The 13,950-nt window shown below is 36.3% G+C and overlaps 1 protein-coding gene across 3 annotated transcripts in view; it reads left to right on the top strand.

Moving 5' to 3' along the window:
• The first annotated feature begins 5,101 nt into the window (after positions 1-5,101).
• Positions 5,102-13,950, top strand: part of Lactb2 (lactamase beta 2) — a 44,649-nt gene continuing 35,800 nt past the window's right edge. The window contains exons 1-2 of one of the 3 annotated variants that reach the window (XM_076835591.2): positions 5,102-5,329; positions 10,464-10,627. In XM_076835591.2, coding sequence (XP_076691706.1) covers positions 5,208-5,329; positions 10,464-10,627 — 286 coding nt within the window. In that variant the 5' untranslated portion in view covers positions 5,102-5,207. The remainder of the gene's footprint in view (positions 5,330-10,463; positions 10,628-13,950) is intronic. The other 2 variants (XM_076835590.1, XM_076835592.1) reach the window with 2 other exon arrangements.

The following is a 13,950-nucleotide window of genomic DNA, read 5'->3' as shown; positions in this document are numbered from 1 at the left end:
ATAACCTAAATGTGTCATCATAAGGAAATGGTAAAGTAAATAAAGATAGATTCATAAAATTGAATATTATAAAGTTACAAATATATATTTAACAAAGGCACAATAACTTTGAAAATTCTTAATATTCCTTTAGCCGGAAATTCCATGCAACATTTCAACATAGGGAAGTATTCACAAATAAGCCCAAACATACATACTCCTTGCAGAGTCTTTTTTATAACAACAAATAACTAAAAACTACCTAAACTGAGAGACCTAGTTCAATAAATTAGGATATATTCATAGTAAAGGATAAATCATGCAACCTTTGAAAAGAATGATGTAGCTTTGTTTGAAATTACTTCAGAAGATTTCCAAGATGTATAAAAGGGAACAGAGTACTAGAAAGATAAACACAGCATTTGTGGCTTTTAATTACATAATGGGAGGGGAAGGCAATTGGGAATGGGAACAAAAAAACGAATGCAACTTCAATCATTTGCTCCCTCTGCTTCCATGTTGAGGTTTTACAACACACTCATGCATTCATATATTATTTTTATAATTTCTTCAGATAAAAATGACAATAAATGACACTGAAGAGGAATTTTGATGACTAGAAAAAATGTTTATCCTACTAAAAAGAGCTAACATATACTTAGCACTATGTGCATGACACTGAGCTAAATGTTGTATATAAAATGCTCCAATTTGATTCTTACATCAAACTTAGGAATAGATACTAACATCCCTATTTATAAACATGTACTGAATGCAATCTGCAGACACAGTTTGTTTGACTTAAGTGTCTTTTGTTTTTCTAATTAATTCCAACATCTCATTTTTAAAAATCCAGATTTCTGTCTGCAATTAAAAAAAAACTGAAAGATATGCAATGCAAAATTACCATTTCTTCATGCATAGTGTATGCCCTTAATATGGGGCATGCTTTCTTCAGTTTGCCACAGTGGCCATTTGGCCTGCTTCAGTAATTTCAAATTCTGGGTCTCAGTGCTAACACACTTATCTACTCACAATGTGTCCTTAAACCTTTTCTTTTCTGTCCTCTTCCCTATTTTTTAATCTGATACAAATAATACTATATACCTTAAGAGAGTTGTTATGAAGATTAAGAAAGATAATGCACATGATACATATAATCTTCTAGAAAACTACTTGGCACATAGGGCTCAAGAAATGTTATCATTATTATTTTGCATGCCTATTTGACCTCTGTAAGCATGTAAGTTTGCAATCTCTGACTTCACATTATAAAATGTTAAGTGAAAAATTACTGATTTGATCTCAAAGTTTTGAAAATGAAAAACAATGTCCATAGTTAGTTAGACAAAAGCATAACTCCAACAGGAAAGAAATCTACATGGCAAGCTAAGATGATAATTCTCAAAAAGACAGTCTTCATTTCTTTCAATAACTACTTATTCATCTCTACCTCTACAGTTGATCACTATTCCAATACCACCTTAGGAAAAATAATACCACCTACAAAATTGACTTCCAGGGAACTTCTTACACTTAACTGACTTAACAGTACCAATCCAATTTCATTCAGAGGTCAACATAGCTATGTGTACCTGGTTGCCCGCCAAAAACATAACCCTTGCCCTTGTACATGATCTCCTCGCATTAAAGCAGACTTCTGAAGAAATAAAAACTAGGAAACTTTCACTTATCAGTCAAATTTAACACATTAAAAAAACTTACTTGTCAAATATTAAAAGCGTTCTTCAATTCAAAGTCCTTTCTGGAAAATCTGTATTTTGTGAATATTTTATTTCTTCACCACTGAAAATAAGCAAAATTAAAGGGCATATAATCCTTTAAGATCGAATACTAAAATGAAACTGAAATCACCAGTTAGACACATGTGACATTTTATAATCTAGTGATAAGAGTATGTATCATTATGAATACAGTACACCTCTATACAACTACCTAATTGAGAGGAAAAAAAAAATATTGTTCCTTTGTACGCTGACTAGATTCCAAGCTTTCATTGTATTTGCCAAACAAATATTAAGAAAATATGAAAAGCTTAATAACATATCAAGGTGAGAATCTTAAATTTGAAATACCACTTAAGGAATTTACAAAGTATTATTAACTTAGCCCTACCTACTTTTTCTCAATCTATATACCTTCTCAAACACTATGCCCTTAGAACATATACATGCCCTTAGAATATGTTAGTCTCTATTACTGTGCTAGCTTTCTGTTCCTATAACAAATACTGAGATAAACAAAAAAAAGAAAAAGGTTATTTTGGATCACAGTTTTGGAGTTTCTGGTCTATGATCTTGTGGAATCATTGCTATGCTGGGAGTTGGGAGTCAACTCTTCATGGCAGGAGTTGTGTGGCAGACCAAAGGTGCTCATCATACCACCAGGAAGCAAACGCAAGAAGAGACCAGGGTCCCACAATCCCTTTCAAGGGCTTGCCCTCAATGACCTGAAGACCTCCCTGTGGGCCCCACCTCTTAAAGGTTTACCACTTCCCATAGTACTACAGGCTGAGAATGAAGTCTCTAATGCATGATCCAAGGGATCCAAATTTAAGTAATTCCCAAAATAAGAACTACATTTCTTCTAAGTTTTTTGCTTAAAGATATTTACTATCTAGAATAACCACCATCTATATCTTGAAATTCTGCCATTCCTTTAAAAACCAGCTCTGGCCAGGCTCAGTGGTGCACACTTGTAATTCCAGGGGCTCCAGAGGCTGAGGCAGGAGGATTGCTTCAAAGCCAGCCCTAGCAATTTAGCAATGATCTAAGCAACTCAGTAAGATCCTATCTGAAATATTTTTTAAAAGGGGGAAGAGCTGAGAATATGTCTCAATGATTAAGTGCCCTTGGGTTCAATCCCTAGTACAAAACAACACAACAAAAGAAAAACGCTCTAAACCCACCACCTTTAAGTTCCAAATCTTCCCAAACAATGAGTCTCCCCTTCTTCCTTGCAATCCCATCACCTTAACTATACTTCTAGGATTTATCAACATATGCTTTAAAAGAATATCATGTATGTCTCCTTCATGGTTACAATCCTCTAGAAAGCAAAAATTATGTAATTTTTAACATCTCACTATGTTTACAACAGTACCTTGCATGTTGTAGGCAGGTAACAAATGACTTAATATAACTAAACAGACTATAACACCTTTGGTCTTATTTTTTGAAGAGAAACTTACACTCCATAATTCACACTGTTAAATATATCCACAAAGTCTCACTTCTGTATTTTTAGTGTATATCTCTTTTCAGAGCTCAATTCATATATCCAACTGTCTATGAATTCTTTACCTGGATATCCCACAATCACCTCAACTTCATCTTATCTAAACCATGTTCACTATCTATTCTGCTTTTGCTCTTCTACTGTCTATTGTATGACCCTATACATGTCACTTGACATTTATATCATTTATTAGGCCCATTTCTTCATCTGCCAAATGAGAAACTTGGAAATGGATTAATGAAATCAAAATGGAAAGTTCAAGAGATAATCTAGTCTTCAAAAAACGGGAAAGGTGAGGGAGTTGTCGTCCAGAGTCCCAGGAAGAGCACTGTGATCCAAAAACCACTATAATTCTCTTCTGCAAATTTACCAGCACAGTTCTTAAAAAGGAAGCATGGAGGTAGCTTCCCATCTGAATGACCATTAATTGATGGCTATCAATAGGTAAACATGGGTAGAATGAAAATGACTTAAGTGAAGATTGTGATAGTTACTGCAAGGTTTTTTTGTTTTGTTTTGTTTTGTTTTGGCATTCAGGGAACCTAGGGAAGCTTAACTAATGAACCACATCCCCAGACCTTTTTATTTTTTATATTGAGACAAGGTCTAAGTAACTTAGGGCCTAGCTAATCTATCTCACAATGATTTATATGACAATTTAAGTAACACCTTTTGAAACACTTCCGTTATTAGTGCATTTCTGAGACACAAGACAACTTCTCACACATAACACAGGTGTCTTTCAACCGATGTGAGATATTAAATTACTGCTTTGTAAAATAATTATAAGCAAAAAGCAGATTGTCTTTCTACAGGAAAAAGTCTTTTTTAAAGAAAATCTCTTCTTAAAAAAATGCTGAAGATACCTATCCTAAATTTTAACTAAGCATTCAATGCGTCATTCATTTAATTCTTTTTAAAAAGTAGATGGATATTTTCTGCATCTCTTTGGAGGTAGTGGTTATATACAATTATCTTAATTTGATGGAACTGATAATAGGATTTGTGCATTTTCTTTTAGTTCATTTATAACTCAATTTTTTTATATGGGAAATAGTAGCTAATACTAAGGCAGTTAATACTCGACCAACTACAAAACGACTCGTTACAGAGCATATCAGTTGATTCCATCTTAGCAAAAAAGGCTCTTCCCCAAGTCCAACTCTCCTTTCAGGGGAAAGTGGGTAACACTAACAGGGAGAGGCAAGTTCCTTCAACCTCCGTGGCTGGGTCAAGTGTTGGCTGAAAATAGGCAGGAACCCAGTCCCGGACACTGAGCCCGGTTCACCAACCCTGTCACCTAGGCAAGCCTCTCAAACTCCGTTTTTCAAATACGAAATGGAGACAGAAGTAGTGCCCACCGCTTCGGGTGTTTTGAGGAGTAAAAGAGATGTTTGTAAAAAGTATTTTGTACAGCAGTAAGCACTAATTAAGCATGAGCTACCACTATTCACTATAAAAGACACACAGGTTATTCCGACACACAAACCCCACCACTTCCTAAAAGCCTGCCGGGCCCTCCTTCCTAGGAGTTGGTAACCCAGTTACCTCAAACCTGCCTACTCCTTGCTTTCTCACAAGATTTCCTAAGTTAAAATGTCTCTCATCTATTTCAAGAAACTCGCCTGCGGGGTCCTAGAAAGTCCTAGAAAGGCAGGAGGCTCTACAACACGGCGTCGCCTCAGCGCCTCAGACAGCTAGAAGCCACGCAGCCCAGGAGCCGCTTCCCGCCACCGCCTACGCAACCCGTGCGGCGTCACGTGACATGTGGCCCCGCCCAGCTGCCAGATCCCGCCCAGCTCGCGCGGTGTCACGTTTTCTCTGGCCCCTCCCCTGCTGAGCTGCTGATCCTCTTGTTGCCCTTTCGTGCGGTGTTCCGAGATTGTTGTCCCCGCCCATCCGGCTGGCTCTTTAGTTCCTCGCTCTGGCTGCCTAATGCGCTACGGGTCCGCTGGCCGCCGGAACTCAAGATGTCTGTCACGCTGCAGCGCATCGAGCGGCTGTCTAGTCGGGTAGTACGCGTGTTGGGCTGTAACCCGGGTCCCATGACCCTGCAAGGCACCAACACCTACCTGGTGGGGACCGGCTCCAGGTAAACGTCTCGCCCCTCCCCCACAACTCGCCCGCGGGACCGCGGAGCTGAGGCTGAGACGACTGCTCGCCCCGGAGAGAGATTGCGGGAGCGCGGCTTCTAGTCCCGGGAAGGGCAACCCCAATCAGGCCTGCGTGCACATGCCAGGACCCCAGAGTTCTCCTCAATTACAACCACCCCGGTTATACCCTGTCTAACCGAGGCAGAACTCGTGAAAAAAATAAAATTTTTTAAAACTTAAGCTTTTGAAACCCGATTTACTTTGCTTAATGTTGAATGCCAGAGTTCGTGTTTAAGCTGTTCTGGAGGTAAGACTCCAAGAAAGCGTTTATACTACTAAAGGCCCTTGGCGTTTTGGCCAGAGTACAGTTTCCCATCAGGAAAGCAATTATGTTGAGGCCACTTCCTTAATTCAGCAGCAGAGGGCAGGACTTTCTTGCTTCCAACTTACTTGAATCTGTAAAAATAAAAAAAACTGGGTCTTGGGAAGGATGGACTGACCGTAAGTAATTTTGGTTTTTATTATAATTGTGACCTGTAGAGGTCATTGAGTTTTCCTTTGAAGTATCTACTGCATTTCACTCTTTTTTTCCGGTAGCTAAGAATTTTAGAAGCTGCAGAATAGGAAGGACAGAGAGTACTTGCAAGTAGGCCAAAGGTTAAGTCCAGAGTAAACTGGCAGGATCAAGTACATACAAGACCTTTATTTAGGCAAACTCCAAAATCTAGGAGGGCAAAAAATTAAGCAGTCCCTAAGCCCAGTTAGTCCACAGGCATTCCCGTCTCAGCATGTCATCTTAAAAATTGATTCTAAAGTCAGTACATAGGATGAAAATTGCATAGTCAAAATTACTCTAGAAAGACTCATAGAATACCATGTTGCAGTTAGATGAATGGTCTCAGTAAGTTCAACTCAACTTACTTTCCTTCCACCCAGATGGCCGGTTCTCTTTTAAAAATGAGATGAACAAATTGGCTTGTATTTAAAGGCCATGTTGTGTGAAAAGTACCTATGTATCTTTACAAACTAGAATCTCACTATGGTAGAGTGACCCTGGGTTCAGTCCCTAGTATCAAACCAAAAAAGAGAATCAAAACACCTTGAGGATTCTGTCTCCCATCTCATTAGGCTCATCTCAGACCTCAGGTAGGCTATGCCCCTCTTTCTGAAGTTGCTCAGCAAAGCTGTATCATTTCTGCCACTGAGCTTCCGGTCACACCTCCTTCTCTGTCTCCAACTCATTCCTCCCTTCTTCACCTCACAATCTTTACTCATCCTTTAGAGTACATTTGAAATAGTTCCTAGGGGAAACCTTCTCTGACCCTTTGGACTAAGTAGTACACTGTTTTAGCACTCCATACTTTTCATGACCCTTAGCTCAACAGAACATAAATTCAATAAAGGCATTTATCGCTATATCCTCAGCACCTAGCATAGAGCCTTGTATAATAGAGGTACTACAGTAAATGTTTGCCAAATGAATAACCATTCTTTAAATTTTCTCTTAAATTTTACTATTATTCTAGGACTTCTAGATAACTACAATTTTAGCTTGTATTCCTCATTCTGATTAGCCCATGGATGCCAAATGAATTTCACCAAAGCATTAGTAGACCTGCTGTGATACTTAGTATTATAGGTGCTCAATAAGCACTTGAATCAACACATGATTGCCCAATTTTCCTTCTCTTCTCAAGAATCCCTGTTAGTTGCAATTTGAACATTTTCTGTCAAAATTACATACTTTGATGTCATATATTGTACCTCATAATAGGAAAAGCAGTCCAGAAGAGTAAATACTTTGACTTTGGTTACCTAGATTATTATCCTGCCTCCATTTACTAGCTGTGCGACTTTTTTTGGCGGGGGTAACCAGGGACACTTAACCACAGAGCCACATCCCCAGCCCCCTTTTTTTTTTTTGGTATTTTATATAGAGACAAGGTCTCACTGAGTTGCTTAGCGCCTCACTATTGCAGAGGCTGGCTTTGAACTCTGGATTCTCCTGCCTCATCCTCTTGAGCCCTTGGGATTACAGGTGTGCACCACCGCACCCAACTAACTGTGTGACTTTCGACAAGACAGCTACCTCTCTTAAGTTTCACATTCCTTACCTATACAATGAGGGCTATATAGTACCTGCCTCATAGATATGTTATGAGGATTCAGTGAAACCTATGAACATCAAAAAAAAAAAAAATACTAACGTGGAAAACAACACTAGGTATTTATCACTTGTTTTTCTTATAACACTGGTTTCATAGTAGATATATAAGAGTGACAGCATATTGACAGAGACCAGTTGATAGCTTAATATTGATATAAAATACCTATAAGGAAAAAGTTAATTCCACTAACTTGCCATCAGTTAAAGAATTTTTTCTCCATGTAGCAGCTTATTATTACATGCCTACTACATGTCAGGTACTGAGCCCTAGTGAATAAATCAGTCATAGACCTGTATAGATTCGTTTACACTCTTCTCTTAGGCCTTTTATCAGTATTACTTGCATTTGCAGAATGAACTCCTGAGAGAGGTATATTACCTGTGACCATGAAGAATAAAAGCAACCAACTCACATAGAAATGATACTATCTAATCATCTGTAATAACTATTCATAGGCTTTACAGATGAGATAAACATTTAAGGAGGAAACAACTTTGTGTGTTCTAGTTTAGAACTGAAGTTTTATTTTTGCCACATGAGAAGTGATCCTAGGTGCTTTCCTAAACAGTCACCTTCTGTCCAAGAGGTAATAGGGTCCTAGTTCTGAAGAAGTCACTAAAACTTGTACTTGAACATTTGTGCCTCCTAGCACTGCCTTTTGCTGACTGTAAGACCTGGAGCAAATTGTTTTCTGAAGACTAGTTTCTTTTTCTATAAATAAAATAATCCCTCCCTAGAGTTGATCTAAGGATCAAAATATAATAAACATAAAAGCTCCAAATGGTTTAAATTACTATGTCAGCATAAGATTTTATCTGTATGATCAGATTTTCAGTTGCCAGATATTTCAAAATAGAGTTTCTTGGGAGGAAGGGAAGCCAATGATTTAAATAATAACAATTAAGGGACTTTGGGGTTTAAAAAGATTTGAGAAGTCTTGATCTGAAGCATGGAAGGATTCCTCTCAAGGGCCAGTAGACCTCCAAAATAACCCAAGTGACACTAATTAAGGGGCATAAAGAATTTGGGATAAACACCAAAGAACCCCAAATTCATAGAGCCAAAATCTAGAATTATAGGTAAGAGAATATTATAAGGAAGTACCGTATTATAGTTTTATGTATTTTTAATGTAGTATGACTAAATGTACACATGGACAAGCATTGCATAGTGTATTGTAGATGTACAAATAAATCCGTAAATCACTTCAACCAGATAGACGAGGTCCCTGCCTCCTGGATTACATTTGTAGAGTTGTAGAGAGTATGCAGATAGACAATAAGTAAATAAGCATGTAAATACATGTTACATGATTATAATTGCTATGGAGAAAAAGCAAGGGAAGGTAACTACAAATACTTCCAAAATTCACTGTGACCCAGTTCAGACTCATCTTAGATTTATTCCCTCCAGTGTTTCCAGTCTTTGTTAACAGTATGTCAACCATCCCACCCAGAAACTCAAAATGATCTGATCTGTCTTTCCCTTCCCTTCCAAATCTCGCTGTTAAAAAAAAAAAAAAAAACTGTGATTGTGCCTTCTGAAAGGTCTTTAAACCATCTCTTCCTTACTACCATCTCTTCCTTTCACTACCAAGAGGATCTTCCAATGTTCCCTCAGACCTGTGTGACATGTGGTACACATCTCCAGAGCAGGCATTTCAAAGTGTATTTCTAAAGTTGATTCACTGCTTTACAGAACTTAGGATATAAATTGTGGCCCACTGTCTTCCTCCCCAGTGAGGGACCTTTTCTAAAGTTTGTGTTTATTCATTTATAAAATCACAAAATTGTACATATTAATGGGATATCATATATACATGTTTTTATACACATGTACGTTGCATAATGTTCAAATCAGACTAAATTTTATCTACTCAAACATAATTTCTTTAAATGGTGAAAACTTTTCAAAATATTTTCTACCTTTTTGAAATGTACGAGATATTGTTATCTGTAGTACCCTACTGTGCAATAGCATGCTAGAACTTCTTGCTCCTATCCAACTATAACTTTGTATAAGGCCAGTTTGAATTGGATTTTAATTATCTGTAAAATGTTTTTCTGTCACCTGTTACTTTATTGTTTGTTTTTGGTCATACACACCTTCCTGTTCCCAACCTCTCTAGAAAGTAAGCAACGTTGTTTTTCTTGATTTCTGCAAGAAATAAAGACATGGCAAGTTGTCGGTAATCTGTGAACAGTTTCTGATAAAGTAATGAATGACTCAGAATTTTCATCAAGACTAATATCTTGGCTTAAATGGGTGTGAGGTATTACTGTTGAAACTGCTTGGGTTAAATTTGTGAATTGGTTTGTTCTTAAGGAAAATATCACAGGTTTCTTTTGTTCAGGAAAATAGAGAGAAAGGCTATTCCATAAAATATCGAGAAAAGAAAACAAAGTATAAGGAAGGCTCAAAACCACAAACAAAAATATATGTATATAACTAATGGGAATTGTCTTAGTAATGAAATATAACAGTTCAGACCTTCCCCTATACGTTCTTACATCCTTTTTCACATGTAAGAGTACAATTGTAAAACTTTAGTGTTAGGTTAGGTATCTCATGAAGAAGACCAGGTTTCTTTTGAATTGCTATTGAATCGAATTCATATCCGTGAGGAATTTTGAGGGCTTTGTAAAAGATCTGGAAGGCTAAGTAGATGTAAACATATATTGGCATCAGGGTTTGAATGCCGATTCTGTCATTTATTTGTGGAGTAACACTGAGGAAGTTACTTAACTTCTGAATATATGAAATGCCTGCCTTGAATAGCCATTAGGAAGAATACAGTGGGAACAGTTACTATGTAAGTATTCAAGATTACTGCTGTTATTCCTTGTATAGTCTTCCATTTAGATATAATTTGTTTCAACAGAACTTACAGTACTATCACTATAGTTAATATGCTAACATTAACCCTTTGTTCCAATTGCATGATTATCTTCCCCTTAATTTTCAGGAGAATCCTTATTGACACTGGAGAGCCCTCAATTCCAGAATACATCAGCTGTTTAAAGCAAGCTCTGGCTGAATTTAATACAGCAATCCAAGAAATCATAGTGACTCATTGGCATGTTGATCATTCTGGAGGCATAAAAGATATTTGTAAAAACATCGAAAATGGTAAACAGAAAATATTTACAATACACATTGAAGAAAATTATGTTTGGGAATCATTTATAATGTAAGGTATAGACCATTCACTAAATACCTTTTATTTAAATGGCACTTTTAAAAAAGTACTATTTTTGTGACTTGAATACTGTTCCCAGCTTTAACAAAAAAAGGACAGGAACAGTCCTGATTTCTATTTCTAAATCCTCTTCTCCCTCTTACTTTCCCCTTTTTCTCTGGATAATGGACAGTTTTAATTTAGTCATTTGTGACCTTTACTGCCTTACACTTAATAACTAATAATTATTGAGCATTTTCTGTGTGCCAAGCACTCTGCTCAACATTTCATGTGGGTACTGTATGATACTGCTTTTGTCCATGTTCTAAACAGATGATATCAGGGCTTCCATAATAATTGATTCCAAAGCAACTACTAATACAAACTGAAATTCAGACAAAGTATCATTGAATTTCTCTCTTCCTGAAACCTGTTTGCCAACTCTGTCCTTATTCTGTCATCCTACCACCACATACTTCTATTTATTCATTCAACAAGTATTCCAGTGACTGCTATATATCAAGTACTGTTTTGGGCTCAAGAGAGTATAGTAGTGAAGAAAACAGACTATGCTCTCAGAAAGCTTTCATTCTGCAAGATGAGCTTCCCTAGTCCAAAAATCCAAAATACTCCACAATACAAAACTTCTTAAGCACCAGCATGATTCCACAGTTGGAAATTTCCTGCCTGACCTCATGACAGGTCACAGTCAAAACATAAGCTCTCTAAAAATGTTGTATAAAAATACTTTTAGGCTTTGGATAGAAAATATATACCAAGCATAAATGAATTTTGTGTTAAACTTGGGATCATCCTCAAGATACCTCATTATGTTTTTGCAAATATTCTAAAAATCCAAAATCTTACACACTTCTGGTCCCAAGCATTTCAAATAGGGTATCCTTAGCTTGTACTGGAGAAAGTAATGGGAATTGGGGGAAAAATAAAGTTATGCAAAGAGAAAAGGGAAACAGTGAAGGGGAAAAAGCAGTGGCTATTATCCAAGAGGGGGTAAGAAGAAAGGGTGAGCTCCTGAGAGGATTGCATGCCAGACTAAGGTCATTGCAGGATCAAAGAGACTGGAATAGGAGTATGCTTGGCATTTTCAAGGCATTAGCCAAGAGGTCAAGGACTTTAATCCACATTAAACTAGTATTTTAAAATATTTGCAAGCCTTTTTTAGGCCTTGAGACTATAGTTAAGACCAAAATAGTCTCAGCTACTGCACCCAGTATCACCAGGCTGCCAGTTATTAAAAAAAAAAAAAAAAAAAAAAAAAAACCCTTTCTGCTGGGTGCCATGGCACAGCCTGTAATCCCAGGGGCTAGGGAGGCTGAGACAAAAAGATCAAGAGTTCAAAGCCAGCCTCAGCAATTCAGTGAAGTCATAAGCAATTCAGCAAAACCCTGTCTCTAAATAAAATATTAAAACAGGTTGAGGGATGTGGCTCAGTGGTTAAACACCCCTGGGTTCAATCCCCAGTACCAAAAAAAAAAAAAAAAAAAATTTAACCTAATGTTCTTGTCATCTTTCCTCATTTTGTCCAACCCAAGGGGATGCTAAAAAAAAAAAAAAAAAAAAAAAAAAAAAACATAATTTCTTAGCCTAATGAATTTTCCTTCTCTAGACAATTCACCCATTGCCAAGTAATAGTCTCATGTATAAATACATTATAATTTATTTATTCATTCTTCTGTTAGACTTATTTTTAAATTTAAAGTTTTGGGTTCCGTACAAAATATTAACTATTAGATTACCTATAATAATGTAGACTTACCTAATATTTAATATACTTAGGTAGTATATTACCTATTCAATTGATGTAAAGAATCTAAAGGAGAAAATTGACACTGGTTTTTATAGCCACTGAAATTTTAATACATTTGAGAAGTGACTTGCTGTCTTTGTTTCTGGACTTTATTGAAGCTAGACAGGCTGCTGAAGGCCTTGGGATGCTGGTCATTAAAATCGTACAGAGGTGCCTTCCAGAATCTTCCCCCAGCAGTTCCATGTTATTTCTTCATTCTCAAAATCCTTTATCATTGGCATTATGGTCTCATTTTGTTTTACTTTTGTTACTTTGTTCCATACTTCTTTGCAATTTTGTTTAATTATTGGTAGAGTATAAAGGATTCAAATAGCTTACAGTGCTACAATATTTTTATACGCCACCCCCAAAATACAAATGCCATTTACAAGATTTCTGTGGGAAGATACAAAGACTTGAAAGCAATCTACTTATTTGGGAACTCTTAGCGGCTTACAGAAAGCCATAATTATGCTAGGCATGCAAACTCTGTAATCCCACACTGCTTACATAGTTTGGTTTGGTTTGGTTTGGTTTTAGAATAAATCTTGTAAAATATATTTTGTTATTTGATTATTTTTAATTATTTTTCAAGTAAAATTGAGTCTCTGCCACATATTTCACAACCAAGCCCAAGGATTCAAATGTTTGTATCTATGCTATTCAATTAGAATGTTTTTATTAGAAATTATAATACATTGACAATATCACATTTGTACTAGCTTAAATGATAAGCATTTCCAATAATATTATAAACCATTATGCAAACCTTAACAAATGACTGAGCTATATAATAGAGACAGAAAGTAGATGAGTGGTTGCCAAAGGCTAGAAGGGAATGAGCAGGGAGTGATTACCATTGAGATCAGAATTTCTCTTGGGAGCTTCCAAAATTAGATAGTGGTGATAGTTGCACGATTCTTTGACTATAGTTAAAACCTACTGAGTTGTATACTTTAAAAGGACAGATTTTAGAGTATGTGAATTATATCTCAATAAAGTAATTATTAGAAATGTTATATGATTGTTTTCAGCATGTTTGTCCATTCTTGTAAATGGTTATTGTGAATAAGATATTTGTTTTCTTTTATGTATATTGAAAATTTATATGTATATTGAAAATTTATATATTTGAAAATTGATACAAAGTTATAGTATGGATTGTTTTGTAATTTTAAAATAGTTGTGATTTTTTTATGAAGATTGTCAACCAAAGGCTTATAACTAGAAACAAATCTCTACTTCTTTATTGAAGTTCTAATTAGGCAAATTAAAAAACAAAACAAGCCTCACCATCCTAATTTATTATGCAGTATCAGTTTCCAGATCAGGTTAGTTGGTTGGTTGGTTGGTTTGGTTTGGTTTGGTTTGGTTTTTTGCTTCAACCTCCAAGATACAAAATAATGGAATTTTAGGTTGGAAGGGGAAGGTGCTGTTTGTTATTGTTATTATTTTTTTCAGTGTTTC

The sequence above is a fragment of the Callospermophilus lateralis genome, chromosome 16 (assembly GCF_048772815.1).
Source record: "Callospermophilus lateralis isolate mCalLat2 chromosome 16, mCalLat2.hap1, whole genome shotgun sequence".
NCBI classification, from domain to species: domain Eukaryota; kingdom Metazoa; phylum Chordata; class Mammalia; order Rodentia; family Sciuridae; genus Callospermophilus; species Callospermophilus lateralis.
Note: the sequence above shows the minus strand (reverse complement) of the source record. Positions and strands in the feature narration are given on the sequence as shown.